The 24,382-nt window shown below is 35.7% G+C and overlaps 1 protein-coding gene across 1 annotated transcript in view; it reads left to right on the forward strand.

Annotated features, from left to right (window-relative positions):
- Positions 1 to 1,883: 1,883 nt before the first annotated feature.
- LOC134824909 (E3 ubiquitin-protein ligase ariadne-1-like) overlaps positions 1,884 to 24,382 on the forward strand; it is a 69,533-nt gene continuing 47,034 nt past the window's right edge. The window contains 4 exon segments of the mRNA XM_063836916.1: positions 1,884 to 1,980; positions 2,433 to 2,519; positions 2,688 to 2,755; positions 3,098 to 3,188. Coding sequence (XP_063692986.1) covers positions 1,900 to 1,980; positions 2,433 to 2,519; positions 2,688 to 2,755; positions 3,098 to 3,188 — 327 coding nt within the window. The 5' untranslated portion in view covers positions 1,884 to 1,899.

A 24,382-nucleotide genomic window follows, 5' to 3' on the forward strand; every position in this document is an offset into this window, starting at 1 on the left:
TGGTGAAAATGAAAAATGTTAAGATAGGCACCTAATTTTGGTTAAAATATGTTCATTAGACTCTTAACCTTACAAGTCAACAAAAGTTTTTTGTTTCATATTGCGTTAACTTTTGATTTTTCTCATTCAAAGGAACACTACTCGGAAATGAAAAAAATCGTTCAAATTTTTAAAGGGCCATAGTTTGGGTATGCAGCAATATTTCTCTATGAAATTCCATACACTTAGGCATATGCATAAGAATGAGAGCTATGCAAAGTTTCAAAACCGTTACTCAAATACTTTTTCTAAAAAATTTCCACAAAGATGGTGTCACGTCCGTCACAAAATTAAGCAAAAAAGTTTTTTCAGAGCCACATAGTGCTATTTATATTCAAAAAACCACTGTAACCTATCTCTTCTGAAGGTAAGGGAGTACCGTAGAAATTATCAGGCTTGTATCTTTTAAGAAAAAAATTTTGTAAGGGGGGTCCCAACTTGTCGCGTCCGTCACATTTTTTTGAAAATGCTCCAAAAAATCTTTAAACAGACTTTAAAGGCATTTTTCCTAAAGCTGAGGCCGTCCTCAACAAAACTATGTCGTCAAATCAAAAATTGGACAGAAAATGACCGAGTTATGTATAATTTTGTATATGCCCATATATGGGCATACGGCTCACTTTTAGCCATTTTTATCCATATTTCCATTATTTTGACTAAAACCAAGACGAATAGAAGTCAAATAAGGTTGGATTGTGTTGATTATGTTGACTAGACTATCAAAGAACATCATATGCAATTCAATAATTTAATTTACTGATTTTTTGCCATTTTATTTGCTTACAACTTTTTCAGAGGTAAAAGGCACAAAAAATGGACTTAACCCTATTTTCGCATATTTTTGAAGTAAAAATTCAATATCTTCCACATTTTAAACACTAAAGTAATGAAACTTTTAGGAGATGGTCTCAACAGTATGATGCGTTGAACAGTGATGAATGTTTTACCAGAGTTATAAATTTGTTCTAGTAAAGAAATAATTGATGCCCCTAGACTGATACCCTAGCGTATGCCCAAAATGGACGATTTTGGCTGTTGCAGACCTCTTGGGGGTATTTGAGGCCTAAAAATTGGCATGAATACAGAGTAGATGTCACTGAACAAGATAAAAGTGTCAAGTGGAAGATTTGGAAAAATTGAAAAAAAACGTGTGTCCGTCACAGTCACGTCTGTCACAATTTGAAAATGGCGCCACGCAAACAAAAATTGAGCAATCTCTAAGAAAATGGCATCTCAGAAATCCCTAAACCTTCTTCTATCATTGTAATTTTAAATTAGATACAATAGATAACTTTTTGAGATAAATTTGGGTACCATCTGAGTAGACACCCAAAAAAAGTGTCATATTTACGTCACGTCCGTCACAGGGGTGCTATCTCAGAAAGTAATAATAGTAGGGGTCTGAAATTTTCACACAACCTGTAGAAAGGTTAAATGTGGACTAATAAACAGTTGGAGCTGATAAATAAACAACATCTCGAGTACAACATTCGTTTGAACTTTAAAAAACAGCAAAATCGTGGTGTCCGTCACGGTGGAATTGCCCTGTAGTGAGTACTGTACTAGTGAGAGATGAAACATATTTGTGTTGACACGTGACAGTGATTCTGGGTGTTCATTGGTCAATATAGTAAGCTGATTGGTTAATCTCTGTCACGTGTCTGAGAAAACATAGTTCATCTCCTTATCAATATCTCTATCATCAGTAGTTCACTTATCTCAATATTTTGAGTCTCATGAACTATATCTGTGGGAAGAAATCAATATTTACCTCAATAATCCTGTATAAACTTAAATAGTAAAACTTTATTTTATTTATCTAATTATTCACCGCCGGCAGGCTGTTATTATAAATGTTAAATGTTCTCGGATCATGATGAAGACTTCTCTTTCGACGATGATCTTGAATACAGTAACTCTGAAACCAGTGATACTCATCAGGTCAGTTTGTCTTGTTTCGTTTTGCCAGGACCTCGTGCCCCAAAGCTCTATCATAACCCTAACCGTAACACTAGTCGCTAATCCCAACCACAACCTTAATCCCAATCCTAACCTTAACCACATCATTAACCACAATCTCAACCACAACCTTAACCACAATCCCAATCCCAACCACATCCTAAATCACAACCACAGCCTTAACCACAATCCCAATCCCAACCACATCCTGAATCACAACCACAATCCCCATCCTAACCACAACCTTAACCTTAACCAAAACCACAAACTCAACCACAATCCAACCACAACCTTAATCCAAACCACAACCCCAAAGTTAGGGGCGCTTATTTTTAAGGTACTTAAAAACCTGAGCGGAGCTAGCATGATAACGTAAAAGAATGACTAGTAACTACCCTTCCCATCACTCTATTATTTCAACCAATTTATTGCAGCAAGAAAGAAGATACAACATCGTGGCGGCATCGGACGTTATCAGCGAGATGAACAAATATATAGACAGAGTTAATGAAATATTTAAAGTGGGTAACATTTAGTTCAGTTTATTATTGGATGGAAATGTCTTCCATGATTTGATTATTATTCATTGAATTCATTTAATTGTAATTTTATAGCTAATCATATTTTAGCTATTTGATAATTATTTGATAATTAATTGTTAATAAATTAGTAATTACTGACTCTATCAGATAAAAAGATCGTTAGTTCGTCGACTGTTAGTTCACTTCAAGTGGAACCCTGAACGACTTATTGAAAAGTACGTACAGTTTATTTTTTAATATTTTTTAACATTTTACTGTAAAAGTTATGAAAAAAAGCAGAGATCAGAAAAAAGGTAGATATTCTGGTTCCATAAACCAGAATTTTAGAAGGATGTTTTGAAAGATGGTTTTCAAGATGAGATGAGGCAAAAAGGAAAAAATGTACCTAATTTATCTTTTCACATATAATCCAGTATCCTCAAACAGAATTGTTTGTTATAATAATAATAATTAATAATTTTGCTAAATACACCTATAAAATTAGTAAATATTTAATTTAATTAACAATTTTTAATAATAGAATGAGGTGGAATTTAATTGGAATGTCATTTGACCAGGTATTACGAGAGTCAGGACAACTGTGAGGAATTGTTCAGAGAGGCTGGTCTCGTGTACGTTCCTGAGTGTACCGACACATACCGTAGACAGGTAGATTATTAATTTACTATTTATTCATTTACTAAATTGATTTGTAATTTAATTTTTAGTATTTTTAGTATTTATACTAGTGGGAGTGGTTTAACATGTTTAGACACATACCGTAGAAACTAAAAAGGGTAAATTACCAATTTACTGAAATGATTGAGTATTTTAGCGATCAACAATTAATAAAACAAATATTTAATAAAACAAATATTTATTTTTACGGCACAATCAAACAATATCAATAACAAATAAATCAGGGGAGGTGGAGGTTTGAAGAGGTTTCAAGTGGCGAAGGCCACTGCTTATCTTTAAGATTTTAGAGTGACCTGTGCTTGAAACCCCCTCAACCATCCACTACGTCATTATACTCGTTATACAAATTATATAGGAAAATATAATAATCTAAAATTACTTATTGGTTTAGTTTGGTGACATAGGAGAGCCCAGTTGAGTTTTAGTTTAGGTTTAGGATTTAAATCATAGTTTAAAAGGTTAGCCATGTTTCATGGCCGAGAGAGATATCATGTGTGCAGAGCCGTACCGGATTTAGAATTTGAGATATAATATAAATTAGTTACCATGTATTAAGGGTCATCTCGATTTTGGAGGGATAGCAAGTGCTTTTTAAGGTTAGATTTAATAATACCTGACGAGGCTGACAAATCTGAATTCTTGGAAGAACCCGGGATTATTATCCCATCTTCATTAGCATCACATATTTCGAATACATAGGGGCTGACTTACTGACTTGACTTAAGGCGGGTAGTATTCCCGAGATCCATTGACAACAGTTCTCCACAGCTTTCTGTCCTCCATCAGTCTAGCTATCTCATCTACTGATTTCAGCCCAGTATCTGCTTTTAGGTTATCTAGTAGTGTTAGGTAAGGTCGCCCCCTGTTAGTATGCCCATGACTCGGCTTCCAGAGGATCAGTTTGTTCAGTGTCAGCTCCGGATGTCGGTGAGCATGGCCTGCAAGTCTGAGCCTTCGTTGGGTTATCTTGGAGCTGACTTTAGGAAGATCACCGTACAGACTGTGGTTGCTGACATGGTCTCGATATTGATTGATGTTAAGGGCCATAGGGGCTGAGGTCATTCCAAATTTTCGTAGAGGTGTACAAAAAGTTCTGTTGGGAGATATCTAACCTCAGTAATGGGACAATCAGACGAAGTTTTTCATTTCTAGGACAGAACTGGAAAAGATCTTTAATCGACTGGGGGACATCAAATTTAAGAATTTTGAATAGTTCCATAAATGTATGGTACATGTGCAGATTCTCCAGGTTCATAATATCTGCTCAGTGAATAGCGGTTTAGTGTGTTCAAGACAGTAGTTCTTGCTAGCCATATGTTCGTTATAAGTTCTTGAACGTGCACAGGTTAAATAGTATTCCTTATGATCAAAATTTGGAATGTTACCAAATAGCAGTCTTATACATCGTTTTTGAATTGCAAAGATTTTATTCAGCTTATGTTTAGGGATCTCACCCCAGCAACTTATACAATAGCTAAATGGTGACATAAAAAGAGCATTGTATAGATTCAAATATTCAGATTTGGGAATGAATTTGCAAATTCTCTTAATCGATACAATACTGGAGTTCAGCTTAAAGATAAATGATTAAGATGTGGTTCCCAGCTTAGCTGATCGTCTATTATACAATTAAATCAGGCCAAGAAGTTCACGTTTACTTTAATTGAGCTACTATATAAAACTTGATTTTATTTATATTTTAGTAATAATAATAATCTAATTTGATAAGTGGAAGTAACAAGTTACATAACGAGACAATTGTAATAATTTTGTTACAATGTAAGGTATAATAATAATTCTGTTCAACTTTCAAAAGTTACTTCTACATAAAACAAAAAAAAAGCCATTTCATAGCTTCGTCTAAAATATCATAAATATAAAATCAGTAGTATGGTAATATCATCAACTACATAGTAAAATAAAACAGTACAAACATGAAGCAATTCATTCTGATGTTAATTCACAAGATATTTAAATCCCTAATTAATAAATTAATCTCATTCAATTAATAAATTGTATTTTAAAGTTTGAAGTGTTAGTGATATCTTACTTCAACAGAATCTTTGAGTTTATCAAGTAGACTACACATGCGATGATAATCCTCAAGTATCGTACCTTTTTCAGGATACATTATTACTGTGCACTTAACTCGTGCTCGTGACATGGCCATATATAAATGTTCTGAATCAAATGACATGGCCATATATAAATGTTCTGAATCAAATGACAACTTTTCAGGCCCTTCAATAAGTGTATCAGCTTCATAATCATATAATTGCTGCAGTGTTATAACTGCTGGCCATTCTTGTGAATATGTTGACACCACCCCCCTTGGTGTAATATCTTTTGAAAATAATATCCTTTCCACAATGGTTTTAACTAAATTTGTTGTGTCATTTTCACTGAGAGTATAAAGAATACCCACATCATTACCATCTATCATATCATCAAAACATAATTCATGAAATTCGTTGTCAAAAATAGAATATATAAGTTCCTCGTTAAACTTTTGCAGAACATGCACGATAGTTTTTGGTCCATGTATGTAGTGCCCGGGGACTTGTAAAATTGCGAAATCATTTCTAAATTTTGATACAAGGTTTCCCGGCTCAATGATATGTTCTCGAATTACTGACAATGTTCTCGACAAATCAGAGGTGTTTCTCAAGTTCTTTGATAAACTTACAGGTTGTGTAGATGATAATTTGTCGTTAAAAAGTGCTGCTAGTCTAGAGGCATGTCCAAACATTTCCTCCTCATCAGCATCATAAATAGGGCTTTGTAACGTGTCACATGAGATCCAAACATGACAAGAACATGGCAGTTCTAAAAATGCTCTAAATATCTCATAGATTTTATTGATGTCTTCTTTTACTCTATTCCACCTGAACAGTCCTTGAATATCGTCGAAAAACACGTGAATTCCTTTTCCTTGAAATAAACGTATTAAGATTATTAACGATGTATTATCTATGCCTTCGATATAGTTAGTTTCAGCATTAAAATCCTTAAGCATCATTATGACAACTTGATTGTCATTAAGATAGCCTCTTATTGTACTCCAGAGTTCATCAGCAGGTTTATCAGCTATTTCTGTTACAAAAATAAAAACGTGCTTAACACCTGCTTTTTCTAACGGCTTATGTAGATGCTCTGGGGATGTCATGACTTCATCAGTGTGACACGTTTCACAGAATAAAACAATTATGTTTTCTTCATTTGACAATGCTAGTTGTAGCATCTTAGCTAGTAGTACAACAGTTTTACCAGCTCCAGCGGGTCCATTGATCCACAAGAACTTCTCATCTGAATTTATCAAATCGTACTGTTGTTTAGTCAAGTTGTCTATTCCTAAAAAGTCCTTGACAATCGTGGGTGATGGAATGACGTCAGGGTTATTGCTTCTGAAGGTAAATCTTCCTGAACGCAGTTGCTCGCCGATTTTTACTATATACACTTACCCAAACTACATTTGGACTTATCACAAATGGTCTTGTCTGTACACCATATAGCTAATAATAAGTTCCTAACATTTTCATGTTTGGTGCGAAACTCAGGACGCAAAGGCTCATCCAAGACTAGATCACTTACATTGTCTTTCCACCAATCACTAAAATCTTCTAAATCTTCTTTGAAAATTATTGACGAAAGTTTATCTCTGCTTATCGGAAATTCTTTCTTGAATGCTCTTTCAAAGTTGGGGTAATATATGGTAAACTGGAGAACTGTTAACCGTTTACAAAATCTCTTAACAAATTGTACCATCTTGTTCCTCTGGTCCAATGATTTCTGGAAAGTTTTGGCCAACGCTTGCGACTGTTGATTATTGTTACACCCAGGGTCTGATTGATTCCTGATATGACCCATATTCTTCACTTCAATAATTACAAAGCAGTTTGGTGCTATAACTACAAAGTCGCACTCGCCTTCTCGGTTAGTTGCTCTCTTCTTACACTCTGTACATTTTCGTTTAACATGGGTTAAATCTCCCAGATAATATTGGAAATGAGTATATTCAAAACTATGAAGAACAATAAAATCTCCTCCACTCAGTTTCTCTAAAGCTCTGTATACAATAACCTCAGCCTCATAGTTGAGTTGCTGGTTTCTGTCATTTTCAAAACTACATCCGGGCTTATCTTCAGGGTAAAGGTCTACATACTTTTGTTGAGGAGCTCTAGGTAACATGATGGGATCTTTGTCTCCATGCCAGTTGAACAGTATGTTTCAAATATCTCATTTCCATTCCGCAGATATTTCTCGTACTGTGTTTCTTTCTTGGTCATAGCAATCGTTACTGTAGTGCAAACGTTTAGTACTTTAGTCTTAATTAACCTTGTCAGCTAAACAAATTAAGAATAATACGGAGGTTCTGATGCTAGGAGTTATCACCCATCAAGTATCAGTACTTAGGGTTTTAGCGAAAAATATATTTATATACAGGGCCCAGGGGGGGGGGGGGGCCAAACTCAGTACCCATACGTTGGGTCTTATACCACCGCCGTGTTTTATATTTGAGAGTTGTTGCTTTGCAGATGGCATACTTTACCTACTTGTTTGAGGATTCCGTCACCAAAATTTGAAATTTCGATTTTTGGGGCCCACACCCAATCAGCATTGAATTGCTTATACTCGTGTTTGTGAACATGTCAGAGACTCTGTTGTAACATAATATTGCAATAGGTCATTTAATCCGGAATATGATCTGAAAAGATGGTGCGAAACGGATTTAAAATGACAAAGTTATCAAGCAATTTTTTTATCTAGTTAGCAAAATTGATTGGGTAATCAGTGATTACCTAATTACGACACCGTAATTGGGCTCTCTGCACGATTCCCATAATGCGGATCTAGCCTCAACCTAATCACCTGATCAAGTGATCACATCTGAGAAGCTAGAACTCTCATTTTTTCAGGACAATTTTAATTTAAATGACCAAACACCATTCAATAATATTTGGCTCGATCCGACTATCCAAACTATCAAATAAATGCGAAAATGAATCTTCATTTGGAAAAATTAACACGAATATTTTTCGATTTGACAAATTCCTCGAACCAGTGGTGGTAGTAAGTCATACCGGAAAGAATTATTTCAATTGGGGACTCAATGACTGAGCTATTAAGGCCAACGTATGGGTACTGACTTTTGCCCCCCGGCTCCCTTCCCTGTACATTTTAAAAAATACCTTAATCAACATAGTTATTAATAACTACGACTTAGTTATTACTAACTTTACAACGCAAGATAATGAAATAACACGAAGAATTATACCTCACGAAACACAGAAAGCACAAAGAGAAATGACAGAAAAGTTACACTCACTAATTATAACACGGCTCATCTCCCGGTATTACATAATTCACATTCCAGAACAACAGAACTACTCTTCTTAGATCATGGTACTGGAATGTGCGTGTGTAGTGTACGCTTGTGAGTCGTGCGTTCAAGCAAACGAGATTTTACGACAAACAAGCGCTCTGGTGGGCTAGGGGTAGCGTGCATGTGCCGTATAGGATATGGCCTGTCAACTGGGAAAAACATTTTTCGTCCTCGGACCCCCAACCCCCCCCCCACCTTCATAATATTGTAATAATTTAATTATTTAGTACTGATGTTATAGTGACGTATTTAAGTTGTAATGACATTCTAACTCGATATACGGAACCGACTGGACTGGGATTTGGGCTCCCAGACCGGTAACTGCCGGATATCAATCTTTTTCCCGGTAAACCGGATCTTAACTCTAAGTTCAACCGAATTGAGTTTAAATGTCTAATGTTGTAGTAGTAATGGTGTGCAATAAATACAAATTAAAAAAACTTTAAAAGCATTTTAGTTAACTTAGATCTGCGATAAAGTTATCATTAACTTTACAACGTAAGATAATCAAGTAACACGAAGAAATATACCTCACGAAGCACAGAGAGCACAAAGAGAAATGACAGAAAAGTTACACTCACTAATTATAACACGGCTCATCTCCAGGTATTACATAATTCACATTCCAGAACAACAAGAGAATTACTCTTATTATATCATGGTACTTGAAATTTGAATGTGTGTTTGTGACGTGTATGATCGTGAGTCAAGTGTGTGCGTCATGTGTGTGTGTGCACGAAACTAAGCCGAAATGTTTTACAGAACCTTTCATGTAATCCAATAATAACGGTCATAACACAAGGCATAATATCTTGCTAATAATTCAAAACGAACGGGGCTCAACCAAAGGAATATAACAACAATATAAATATACATGTTATGGGACCAAAATTATAGTGTCCATTAAAGAATTAAGGCCACAGAGGCCAGAGGGGGGGGGGGGGGGGTCAATTTTGATATTTTGGGATATGTTGTAGAGCTCGGCATACATTTTCTAATGCTTTTGTTCTTATCGAAAGAGAACTAGTTTCCGTTTTTAAAATAAAAACTTCAATGAATGCATACTGACAAAAAGGGAACTAGAACGAACACCGATGGGACATTAAGACAACATTAAGACAATAATAAGACAACAATAAGACAACATTAAGACAACAATAACTATAAGACAACATTAAGACAACGTTAACGCAACAAACACCAATAAGACAACAAACGATAAGACAACATTAAGACAACATTAAGGCAACATTAAGGCAACATTAAAGCTTTAAAGCAAAAATATTGTTCTTGGACCCCACCCCCCCCCCCCCCCCCCCCCCCCTTCATAATGGGAGATGAACAACAACAGAACTACACTTCTTAGATCATGGTATTGCAGTGCTCGTGTATAATCTCTGGACGGTTTGAAATTTTCAGTTGATTTCTGGCAACTTTTAAACCGGACCAGGGCTTAAACCGGATTAAGTTTTAGACGGATATTTAATTTTAGATGTTGTAAAGTGAAAAATATAAACCAGTTATTACACGTCATGATAACTTAATAAAACAGTTATAATGCAATTTTTACATATTATATATGATAAATATTCTGTTAAACTGACAAGGTCACTGCAACTGTGTTCCGGCTCAATCATATCATCAACTACAAGCGAAGATAAAGTAATACAACATCAGGCTTTATCAAGTTTATACTTTTCAAATTATACCGATGTTTATTCACGAGATATTTAAATCCCTAATTAATAAAGTAATCTGGTTCAGTTAATTAATTGCATTTTAAAGTTTGAAGTGTTAATGATATCTTACTTCAACAGAATCTTTGAGTTTATCAAGTAGACTACACATGCGATGATAATCATCAAGTATAGTACCTTTCAAATTAGGAAACATTATTACTGTGCACTTAACTCGTGCTCGTGACATGGCAAGATATAAAAGTTCTGAAGCGACAGATAAAAGTGTCTCAGTTTCACTTGAATTAAATAACTGTTGCAAAAATATAACTGCTGCAGGCAATTCTTTTGAATATGTTGACAGCACAAACCATGGTGTAACATCGCGATCGTTTGAAAATAATATCCCATCCACAATGGTTTTAACTAAATTGTCTTTGCCATTACCCTCAAGATTGTAAAGAATACCCACATCATTACTATCTATCATATCATCAAAACATAATTCTTTAAATTCCTTGTCAAAAATAGAATATATAAGTTCCTCGTTATACTTTTGCAGAACATGCACGACAGTTTTTGGTCCATGTATGTAGTGCCCGGGGGCTTGTAAAATGGCGAAATCCTTTCTAAATGTTGAAACTATGTTTCCCGGCTCAATGATATGTTCTCGAATGACTGACAATGTTCTCGCCAAATCAGAGGTGTTTCTCAAGTTCTTTGATAGACTTACAAGCTGTGTAGATGATAATTCGTAGTTAAAAAGTCTGGTTAGTCTACAGTCATTTCCGAACCTTTCCTCCTCATCAGTGATATAAAGAGGACTTTGTAACGTGTCACATGAGATCCAAACGAGACAAGAACATGACAGTTCGAACAATGTTTTGAGTAATTCATAGTATTTATTTGTGCCTTCTTTTACATTATCCCAACTGAACGTTCCTTGAATATCGTCGAAAAACAAGTGAATTCCTCTTCCTTAAAATAAACGTATAAAGTACGTTAGCGATGGATTATTGATATTGTTGATACCCCCAGTTTTAGCATTTGAATCGCTGACCATTATTATGACAACTTGATTGTCATGAAGATAGTCTCTTGTTCTACAATAGACTTCATCAGCAGTGTTATAGAATATTTCTCTACCAAAAATAAAAATGTGCTTAACACCTGCTTTTTCTAGCGGTTTATGTAGATGCTCTGGGGATATCATGGCGTCACCAATGTTACACGTTTCACAGAATAACACAATTTTGTTGTCTTCACTTGACAATGCTAGTTGTAGTATCTTAGCTAGTAGTACAACAGTTTTACCAGCTCCAGCGGGTCCATTGATCCACAAGAACTTCTCATTTGAATGTATCAAATCGAACTGTTGTTTAGTCAAGTTGTCTATTCCTAAAAAGTCCTTGACAATTGTGGGTGATGGAGTAACTTGAGGGTTATTGATTCTGAAGGTAAATTTTCCTGAACGCAGTTGTTTGTTGATATTCACTACACGCTTACCCAAACTACATTTGGACTTATCACAAATGGTCTTGTCTGTACACCATATAGCTAATAATAAGTTCCTAACATCTTCATGTTTGGTGCGAAACTCAGGATGTAAAGGCTCATCCAAGACTAGATCACTTACATTGTCTGTCCACCAATCACTAAAATCGTCCAAATCTTCTTTGAAAATTATTGATGAAAGTTGATCCCTGCTTAGCGGAAATTCTTTCTTGAATGCTTTTTGAAAGTTGGGGTAAACGGTAAACTGGAGTACTGTTAACCGTTTACAAAATCTCTTAATAAATTGTAGCATCTTGTTCCTCTGGTCCAGTGATTTCTGGAAAGTTTTGCACAACGCTTGCGACTGTTGATTTTTGTTACACCCAGGGTCTGATTGATTCCCGATATGACCCATATTCTTCACTTCAATAATTACAAAGTAGTTTGGTGAAATCACTACAAAGTCGCACTCGCCCTCCCTGTTAGTTGCTCTCTGCTTACACTCTGTACATTTTCGTTTAACATGGGTTAAATTTCCCAGATAATATTGGAAATGAGTATATTCAAAACTATGAAGAACAATAAAATCTCCTTCACTCAGTTTCTCTAAAGCTCTGTATACAATAACCTCAGCCTCGTAGTTGAGTTGCTGGTTTCTGTCGTTTTCAAAACTACATCCGGGCTGATCTTCAGGGTAAAGGTCTACATACTTTTGTTGAGGAGCTCTGGGTAACATGATGGGATGTTTGTCTCCAGTTGAACAGTAGGTTTCAAATATATCATTTCCATTCCGCAGGTATTTCTCGTACTGTGTTTCTTTCTTGGTCATAGCAATCTTCACTGTAGTGCAAATGTTTTGTACTTTAGTATAAATTAACCTTGTCAGCTAAAGAAATATAAAACAATACCGAGGTTCTGACGCTAGGAGTTATCACCCATCAAGTATCAGTACTTGGGGTTTTAGCGGAACTATTTTTATAAAGATACAACCTGGTAGTAAGAGGAGTCCCGGATTTGCCCCTTGCTAAACTCCTTCTCACTTTCTTAGTAGAAAAGCAGCAGTCACCACTTATATTATTGAGGTGACAACCAGCCCCCTTTAATGACAGGTACAGAAAGTGGAATTTAAGATGCAGAGTGATAACGAGTCGTGGCGTAACGTTGTCTGTTGGCGCCCTCCCGCTGAAAAAGCGCCCCCAAGTTGGCGCCCCCTCCCCTTTTGGTGCCCCTCCCTAAAATTGAATAAATTAAGTGATTTTAGAGCATACGCCGGTAAAATCTCTAAAAAAGTGTGCATCTAGAGTAAAATGCGCAGTTTTGCTAGTACTTTAGTTAAGTTTACGAAATTGTCCCACATTCAAACAACGATTTGGCGCCCCCCCCCCCCCCCCCCCAAGACGGCGCCCCCCCCCCCCCTCTCCCCGCACAGCGGGATCAGCGGGGCCCTTCGTTACGCCACTGAATTAAAGACACGTACAAATAAAGACAAATGTTGAAATACCTTAAGTAACATAATATATCTTAATAACTACGACTAAGTTATCACTAACTTTGCAACGTAAGATAATCAAATAACACGAAGAAATAAACCTCACGAAACACAGAGAGCACAAAGAGAAATGACAGAAAAGTTACACTCGCTAATTATAACACGGTCCATCTCCCGGTATTACATAATTCACATTCCAGAACAACAACACACAACAGAACTACTCTTCTTAGATCATGGTACTTGAAATTTGAATTTATGTGTGTGATGTGTATGCTCGTAAGTCGTGAGTGTGCGTGCACGAAACTAAGCCGAAACGTTTCACAGAACCTTCCATGTAATCCAATAATAACGGTCATAACGCAAGGTATAATATCTTGCTAATAATTCAAAACTAACGGGGCTCAACCAAAGGAATATAACTACAGTATAGTTATACATGTTATAGGACCAACATTCAAGTGTCCATTAAAGAAGGCCACAGAGAGAGGGGGGGGGGGGGGGGCGAGGTCAATTTTGACATTTTGGGATATGTTGTAGAGCTTGGCATAAATTTTCTAATGCTTTTGTTCTTATCGAAAAAGAAGAAGTTTCCGTTTCTAAAATTAAGGTTTACATTTAATTTTATTGTAAATGAAAACTTCGAATGAAATTTTGTTTGAAAGATCTTCTTTTACAGTTGTAAAGTTAAGACCTTGTTACTTAGGTCACGTGTTCTTCAAGTCTTGTAGAGATGAAAATGATAATATAGATAGCAGGAACCCGTATAATATAACCCTAAACGGTGTCAAGACTCAAGAGACTAAAATGATTATTACCTATTTAATTGGCGTTTTTGACACCACTTGCGGGTCCAAATTTTGGGCTCTAAAATCATTATTCCTTGGCCAATTTTTTATTTGTTCATGCTGATTTGTAGGCCATTAAAGTATTTGACCCAGTCAAAAAAGTTTCAGTTGTATATCTTTTACGGTTTTTGCAGAAAGTCACGTTAAAGTTGATGCCGTGGTGTCAGTAAAATGGCACAGATATATATATATATATATATATCGTCTCGCTTTATATATAGTAAGATAACAGATATGTGGGCGTGGGATGACCGATTGACTGCTATAGAAAATCTTGACTTTAGATTTGAGCAACAAAATATTAAGAATCTGTAATTTACGAGCTTAAAAGGTTAATTGATTAAAGGGTCAACTGTTAACGTCAATTTCACAACAAACTAGGCGCTCTGGTGAGCTAGGCGTTGAGGGTAGGCGCCGGGTAGGACAAAGCCTGCCTACTGACAAAAATATTTATTGTTCTCGAACCCCCCCTCCCCCTCATAATGGGAGATGAACAACAACACTACTCTTCTTAGATCATGGTATTGCAGTGCTCGTGTATGATCTCTGGACGGTTTGATATTTCCGGTTGATTTCCGGCAGCTTTTACACCGGACCAGGGCTGAAACCGGATTTAGCCGGATATTTAATTTTAGATGTTGTAAAGTGATAATTATAAAGCAGTTGGTACACATAATAACTTATTAAAACAGTTATAATGCAATTTTTACACATAATAATAATTTTGTTAAACTAACAAGGTCACTACTACATAATACAACTGGTTGACAAAGTTTTAAAATTAATTTGATAGAATCGTCTAAAATATCATGCTTATATAAAATCACATACATTTACTATTATTAGAATTATCATCAATTACAAACAAATATAAAGCAGTACAACTTCAGGCTGTACACTTTTCAAATTTATCATGACGTGATGATGTTTATTCACAAAATATTTGGATTATGAATTATAAATTAATCTGGTTCAGTTAATAAATTGTATTTTAAAGTTTGAAGTGTTAATGACATCTTACTTCAGCAAAATCTTTGAGCTTATTAAGTAGACTTTTCATGCGATGATAATCCTCACGTATATTACCTTTTTCAGGAAACATAATTACTGTGCACTTACCTCTTGCTCGTGACATGGCAAGATATAAATGTTCTGTATCGATTGAAAACTCTTTACTTTTATTTTGAAAATCAAGTGTATGATCAACTAACATCTGCAATGCTATAACTGCAGGCCATTCTTGTGAATATGTCGATAACACCATCCTTGGTGTAATATCTTTTGAAAATAATATCCCATCCACAATGGCTTTAACTAAATTTCCTGTTTCCTTATTACAAAGAGTATAAAGAATACCTACATCATTATCATCTATCATATCATCAAAACATAATTCATTAAATTCTTTGTCAAAAATAGAATATATAAGTTTCTCATTAAACTTCTGCAGAACATGTACGATAATTTTTGGTCCATGTATGTAGTGTCCATGGGTTTGTATAATTGCGAAATCATTTCTAAACGTTGATACAATGTGTCCCGGCTCAATGATATGTTCTCGAATGACTGACAATATTATCGACAAATCAGAGGTATTTCTCAAGTTCTTTGAAAGACTTACAAGCTGTGTAGATGATAATTCGTCGCTAAAAAGTCTTGCTAGTCTAGAGTCATGTCCGAACTTACCTTCCTCATCAGATATATAAATATGACTTTGTAACGTGTCACATGAGATCCAAACGTGACAAGAACATGACAGTTCTAACAATGCTTTAAATGTCTCATAGTCTTTAATTTCGTTCGCTATGTCCCACCTGAACGTTCCTTGAATATCGTCAAAAAACACGTGAATTCCTTTTCCTTGAAATAAGCGTATAAAGGATATTAGCGGCTCATTATCCATACTTTTGATCCTCCCTGTTTTAGCATCACACGCACTTAGATTTATTATGACAACCTGATTGTCATTAAGATAGTCTCTTATTCTACGATAGAATTCATAACCAGGTTCATCAATCATTTCTCTATCGAGGGTATATAGATAGCTTTCAGAGAAGGGTTTGTTCCACATTAATTCTGTAGCAACAGCAAAAACGTGCTTAACACCTGCTTTTTCTAGCGGCTTATGTAGATGCTCTGGGGATGTCATGACTTCATCAGTGTCACAAATTTCACAGAATAGCACTATTTTGTTGTCCTCACTTGACAATGCTAGTTGTAGTATCTTGGCTAGTAGTACAACAGTTTTACCGGCTCCAGCGGGTCCATTGATCCACAAGAACTTCTCATTTGAATTTATCACGTCGTACTGTTGTTTAGTCAAGTTGTCTATTCCTAAAAAGTCCTTGACTATCTTGGGTGATGGAATGACTTCAGGGTTATTGCTCCTGAAGGTAAATCTTCCTGAACGCAGTTGCTCGCCAATTTTTACTATACACTTACCCAAACTACATTTGGACTTATCACAAATGGTCTTGTCTGTACACCATATAGCTAATAATAAGTTCCTAACATCTTCATGTTTGGTGCGAAACTCAGGACGCAAAGGCTCATCCAAGACTAGATCACTTACATTGTCTTTCCACCAATCACTAAAATCTTCTAAATCTTCTTTGAAAATTATTGACGAAAGTTTATCTCTGCTTATCGGAAATTCTTTCTTGAATGCTCTTTCAAAGTTGGGGTAAATGGTAAACTGGAGAACTGTTAACCGTTTACAAAATCTCTTAACAAATTGTACCATCTTGTTCCTCTGGTCCAATGATTTCTGGAAAGTTTTGGCCAACGCTTGCGAATGTTGATTATTGTTACACCCAGGGTCTGATTGATTCCTGATATGACCCATATTCTTCACTTCAATAATTACAAAGCAATTTGGTGCTATCACTACAAAGTCGCACTCGCCTTCTCGGTTAGTTGCTCTCTTCTTACACTCTGTACATTTTCGTTTAACATGGGTTAAATCTCCCAGATAATATTGGAAATGAGTATATTCAAAACTATGAAGAACAATATAATCTCCACCACTCAGTTTCTCCAAAGCTCTGTATACAATAACCTCAGCCTCGTAGTTGAGTTGCTGATTTCTGTCGTTTTCAAAACTACATCCGGGCTGATCTCCAGGGTAAAGGTCTACATACTTTTGTTGAGGAGCTCTGGGTAACATGATGGGATGTTTGGCTCCAGTTGAACAGTAGGTTTTAAATATCTCATTTCCATTCTGCAGGTATTTCTCGTACTGTGTTTCATTCCTGGTCATAGCAATCCTCACTGTAGTGCACATGTTAAGTACTTTAGTCACAATTAACCTTGTCAGCTAAACAAATGTAAAATAATACTGAGGCCCTGACACTACTAGAGCTATCACCCATCAAGTATCAGTAAATAGAGTTTTAGCGGAACTCTTTTTGATACAACCTGGTCGTGAAAGGACTCCCGGATTTACCACTTGCCAAACTCTGTCACTGTCTTAGGGGTCACCACTTATTGATAGGTACAGAAAATGGAACTTAAGGTCCAAAGTGAAAAAGAAACGGACAAATAAAAAGACAACTTTAAAAATATCTTTATTAACGTAGATCTTTATAACTACGACTAAGTTATCACTAACTTTACAACGTAAGATAATCAAATAACACGAAGAAATATACCTCACGAAACACAGAGAGCACAAAGAGAAATGACAGAAAATGTACACTCAGTAATTGAAACTAGAGGATGCTGCTAGCTTGACAGGTGTTGACAACATCAGCCGAGATGCAGTACGACAGTTAGCTCTGAACCGAGTGGAATGGAAGAACCTGTTTCGCCGTAAAAGGGATGTGCAGAGTTAGAGTTTTAGCCCAAACTACATTTTTATATCACTAACTTAACAACGTTAGATATTGAAATCGTCACAATATAGCGACTTGAATCGCTAGGTAGCCGACATTGTCGCACATATATCGCTATTATATGTTGCTGTTACACTATCGCAGTACAACCACACGAAGAATTTTACCTCTCGAAACACAGAGAGCACAAAGAGAAATGACAGAAAAGTTACACTCACTCATTGTAACACGGCTCATGTCCCGGTATAACATAATTCACATTCCAGCTTTCCAGGGGGGTGATGCAACGTCAATTAATGTCAGTATTCCATAAAAACCCCAAACTGACATTGACATTAATTGACATTAATTGACATTAATTGAAATTAATTTGTCTTGAAATTTGAGATTATCATTATTCGATAAATATTCAAGATATTCACGTCTATGCTTCTATGTAAGTTAGACCGGTTCAAAAAAACAAAATGTCCTTGAATAATTATGAGTATGTTTTTATCTGTTGATCCTTAGGTTCAAAGACCACCAAAAAAATTTCAGCTTCCAACTCTTCCATCTTCGGTCCCCACCGGCCACGCCTATATTTTATTGGTTTCTTATACAGGTAAAATATATAGAATCGGCTTTTTTAGTATGAAGGAGTAATGTTAGCTGTTTAAGATTCGTTATTCAAATATAAATGTCATGAAGGCATTTCGTTTAATGTGGGTTTTAAGTTCTGATGATGTTGAGAACCACGCCCTTGGATGACCACGCCCATTAAAGAAAATTAAATTTCGGAAAACCGTATTATTTTAGTTTTATTGTTTAATGATCTGAATTTTTTTCACATTTCACATTTCCATATGTGATAGTAGTGAATAAATTGATGATATAAACGTTCTAATGTGCTAAAAATATGGTAGAACTACATAATCTCTGGTCGAAAAATATCGTGTCAATTAATGTCAGTATTCCAAAATTTTGCAAAACTGACATTGACATTAATTGACATTAATTGACATTAATTGACATTAATTGACATTAATTGACATTAATTGACATTAATTGACGTTGCATCACCCCCCATTCCAGAACAACAAGAGAACTACTCTTCTAAGATCATGGTATTGCAGTGCTCGTGAATTATCTCTGGACGGTTTGAAATTTCCGATGAAATACCGATGTTTAATCACAAGATATTTAAATCCCTAATTAATTAATTAATTTGGTTCAGTTAATACATTTTATTTTAAAGTTTGAAGTGTTAATGATATCTTACTTCAACAGAATCTTTGAGCTTATCAAGTAGACTACTCATGCGATGATAATCCTCAAGAATATCACCTTCTACAGGAAACATTATTATTGTGCACTTAACTCGTGCTCGTGACATGGCAAGATATAAAAGGTCTGGATCAAATGAAAACGGTCGCGGTCCAGACACTTCAATCTGTGTCTTAGCTTCACAATCATATAACCGTTGCAAAACTATAACTGCAGGCCATTCTTGTGAATATGTTGACATCACCCTCCTTGGTGTAATATCTTTTGATAATAAAATCCCATCCACAATGGTTTTAACTAAATTGTCTGTGCCATTATCAGGATCACAGAGAGTATAAAGAATACCCACATTATTACCATCTATCATATAATCAAAACATAATTCATTAAATTCTTTGTCAAAAATAGAATATATAAGTTCCTTGTTTAACTTTTGCAGAACATGCACGATAGATTTTGGTCCATGTATGTAGTGCCCGGGGGCTTGTAAAATGGCGAAATCCTTTGTAAATGGTAATACAAGGTTTCCCGGCTCAATGATATGTTCTCGAATTACTGACAATGTTCTTGACAAATCACTGGTGTTTCTTAAATTCTTTGATAGACTTACACGCTGTGTAGATGATAATTAAGAAATCTAGTTAGTCTAGAGTCATGTCTTAACCTTTCCTCCTCATCAGCAATATAAATAGGGCTTTGTAACGTGTCACATGAGATCCAAACGTGACAAGAACATGACAGTTCGAACAATGCTTTATATACATCATACTCCTTAATCATTTTTCCTTTTACTTTATCCCACCTTAACACTCCTTGAATATCGTCGAAAAACACGTGAACTCCTTTTCCTTGAAATAAACGTATTAAGATTATTAGCGATGTATTATCGATGCCTTTGATATAGTTAGTTTCAGTATTAAAATCCTTAAGCATCATTATGACAACTTGTTTGTCCTTAAGATAGCCTCTTATTTTACGCCAGATTTCATGAGCAGGTTTACCAATCATTTCTTCAAAACAAATAGAAACGTGCTTAACACCTGCTTTTTCTAGCGGCTTATGTAGATACTCTGGGGATATCATGTTTTCATCAATAACACACGTTTCACAGAATAACACAATTTTGTTATCTTCACTTGACAATGCTAGTTGTAGTATCTTAGCTAGTAGTACAACAGTTTTACTAGCTCCAGCGGGTCCATTGATCCACAAGAACTTCTCATCGGAATTTATCAAGTCGTACTGTTGTTCAGTCAAGTTGTCTATTCCTAAAAAGTCCTTGACGATCTTGGGTGATGGAATAACGTCAGGGTTATTGCTCCTGAAGGTAAATCTTCCTAAACGCAGTTGCTCGCCGATTTTTACTATACACTTACCCAAACTACATTTGGACTTATCGCAAATGGTCGTATCTGTACACGATATAGCTAATAATAAGTTCCGAACATGTTCATGTTTGGTACGAAACTCAGGACGCAAAGGCTCATCCAAGACTAGATAACTTACATTGTCTTTCCACCAATCACTGAAATCGTCTAAATCTTCTTTGACAATGATTGATGAAAGTTGACCCCTGCTGAGCGGAAATTCTTTCTTGAATGCTTTTTCAAAGTTGGGGTAAACAGTAAACTGGAGAACTGTTAACCGTTTACAAAATCTCTTAACAAATTGTGCCATCTTGTTCCTCTGGTCCAGTGATTTCTGGAACGTTTTGGCCAATGTTTGTGACTGTTGATCTTTGTTACACCCAGGGTCTGATTGATTCCCGATATGACCCATATTCTTCACTTCAATAATTACAAAGCAGTTTGGTGTTATCACTACAAAATCGCACTCGCCTTCTCGGTTAGTTGCTCTCTTCTTACACTCTGTACATTTTCGTTTAACATGGGTTAAATCTCTCAGATAATATTGGAAATGAGTATATTCAAAACTATGAAGAACAATATAATCTCCACCACTCAGTTTCTCTAAAGCTCTGTATACAATTACCTCAGCCTCATAGTTGAGTTGCTGGTTTCTATCATTTTCAAAACTACATCCGGGCTGATCTTCAGGGTAAAGGTCTACATACTTTTGTTGAGGAGCTCTGGGTAACATGATGGGATGTTTGTCTCCAGTTGAACAGTAGGTTTCAAATATCTCACTCCCATTCCGCAGGTATTTCTCATACTGTGTTTCCTTCTTGGTCATAGCAATCTTCACTGTAGTGCAAATGTTTAGTACTTTAGTCCAAATTAACCTTGTCAGCTAAACAAATGTAAAATAATACCGAGGCCTTGACACTACTAGAGCTATTGCCCATCAAGTATCAGTAAATAGAGTTTTGGCGGAACTATTTTTGATACAACCTGGTAGTGAAAGGACTCCCGGATTTACCACTTGCCAAACTCTGTCACTGTCTTAGTGGAAAACCAGCGGTCACCACTTATTGAATATTGATAGGTATAGAAAATGGAATTTAAGGTCCAGAGTGAAAAAGAAACGTACAAATAAAATCAACTGTAAAATATCTGAAATAACATAGATCTAAATAACTACGAGTTTGCTGGTTTGCACTAACTTATCACCAACTGTACAACGTAAGATAATCAAATAACACGAAGAAATATACCTCACGAAACACAGAGAGCACAAAGAGAAATGACAGAAAATGTACACTCAGTAATTGAAACTAGAGGATGCTGCTAGCTTTACAGGTGTTGACAACATCAGCCGAGATGCAGTACGACAGTTAGCTCTGAACCGAGTGGAATGGAAGAACCTGTTACACCGTAAAAGGGATGTGTAGATTTATAGTTTTAGCCGAAACTATTTTTATAAAGATGGAACCTGGTTGTAAGAGGAGTCCCGGATTCTGCCACTTGCTAAGCTCTGTCTCACTTTCTTAGTAAAAAACCAGCAGTCACCACTTATTGAGGTGATCACCAGCCCCCGTTAATGACATGTACAGAAAGTGGAAAGTAAGATGCAGAGTGATGAAGACACGTACAAATAAAAAGACAACTTTTAAAAAATTTGTTAATTAACATATATCTTAATAATTACGATTAAGTTATCACTAACTTAACAACGTTAGATATTGAAATCGTCACAATAAAGTGACTTGAATCGCTAGGTAGCCGACATTGTCGCACATATATCGCTATATGTTGCTGTTACTCAATCGCAGTACAACCACACGAAGAATTATACCTCACGAAACACAGTGAGCACAAAGAGAAATGACAGAAAAGTTACACTCGCTAATTATAATACGGCTCATCTCCCGGTATTACATAATTCACATTCCAGAACAACAACAGAACTACTCTTCTAAGATCATGCTACTTGAATGTGTGTGTGCCGTGTATGCTCGTGAGTCATATGTGTGCGTCATGTGTGTGTGTGCACGAAACTAAGCCGAAACGTTTCACAGAACCTTCCATGTAATCCAATAATAACGGTCATAACGCAAGGCATAATATCTTGCTTATGCTAATAATTCAAAACGAACAGGGCTCAACCAAAGGAATATAACAACAATATAATTATGATGTTATAGGACCAAAATTTAAGTGTCCATTAAAGAATTAAGGCCACAGAGGGGGGGGGGGGGGCGAAGTCAATTTTGACATTTTGGGATATGTTGTAGAACTGGGCATAAATTTTTTAATGCTTTTGTTCTTATCGAAAAAGAAGAAGTTTCCGTTACTGAAATTGAGGTTTACATGTAATTTTATTGTAAATAAAAACTTCGAATGAAATTTTGTTTGAAAGATCTTCTTTTACAGTTGTAAAGTTGAGGCCTTGTTACTTAGGTCACGTGTCTTTAAGGTCTTGTAGAGATGAAAATGATAATATAATTAGCTCTAGGGAAAGTTAAGGCTTATAGCAGATATGTGGGCGTGGGCCGTGGGATGACCAATTGACTGCTATAGAAAATTTTGACTTAAGATTTGAGCAACAAAATGTTAAGAATCTGTAATATGCAAGCTTACAAGGTTAACTGATTAAAGGGTAAACTGTCAATTTCACGACAAACTAGGCGCTCTGGTGAGCTAGGCGTTGCAAGCAGGCGCCGGGTAGGACAAAGCCTGCCTACTGACAAAAATATTTATTGTTCTCGGACCCCCCCTCCCCCTCATAATGGGAGATAAACAACAACACTACTCTTCTTAGATCATGGTATTGCAGTGCTCGTGTATTATCTATGGACGGTTTGAAATTTCCGCTTGATTTCCGGCAGGGCTGAAACCGGATTTAGACGGATATTTAATTTTAGATGTTGTAAAGTGATAATTATAAAGCAGTTGTTACACGTTATAATAACTTAATAAAACAGTTATAATGCAATTTTCACATATTATCATATTATATATATGATGAATATTCTGTTAAACTGACAAGGTCACTGCAACTGTGTCCCGGCTCAATCATATCATCAACTACAAGCTAAGATAAAGTAGTACAACATCAGGCTTTATACTTTTCAAATTATACAGATGTTTATTCACAAGATATTTAAATCCTTAATTAATAAAGTAATCTGGTTTAGTTAATTAATTGTATTTTAAAGTTTGAAGTGTTAGTGATATCTTTAGTGATATCTTACTTCAACAGAATCTTTAAGCTTATCCAGTAGATTACACATGCGATGATAATCCTCAGGTATCATACCTTCTAAAGGAAACATTATTACTGTGCACTTAACTCGTGCTCGTGACATGGCCATATATAAAAATTCTGAACTACACCAAACCTTTGCTGACCCTTCAATAAATGCTTCACGATCAAATTTCAATTGAAATACTATAACTGCAGACCATTCTTGTGAATATGTTGACAACAGCTGCCTTGGTGTAATATCTTTTGATGATAATATCCCATCCGTAATAGATTTAATTAAATTCAGTGTGTATGAATCCTGAGAAGTGTAAATAATACCCACATCATTACTATCTATCATATTATCGAAACATAATTCATTAAATTCGTTGACAAAAATATCATACAGAAGTTTCTCATCAAAATTTTGCAGAACATGAACAATAGATTTTGGTCCATGTATGTAGTGCCCAGGGGCTTGTAAAATTGCGAAATCATTTCTAAATGTTGATACAAGGTTTCCCGGCTCAATGATATGTTCTCGAATGATTGACAATGTTCTCGACAAATCAGAGGTGTTTCTCAAGTTCT

The sequence above is a fragment of the Bolinopsis microptera genome, chromosome 13, assembly GCF_026151205.1.
Source record: "Bolinopsis microptera isolate Bmic1 chromosome 13, MBARI_Bmic_1.0, whole genome shotgun sequence".
Classification (NCBI taxonomy): domain Eukaryota; kingdom Metazoa; phylum Ctenophora; class Tentaculata; order Lobata; family Bolinopsidae; genus Bolinopsis; species Bolinopsis microptera.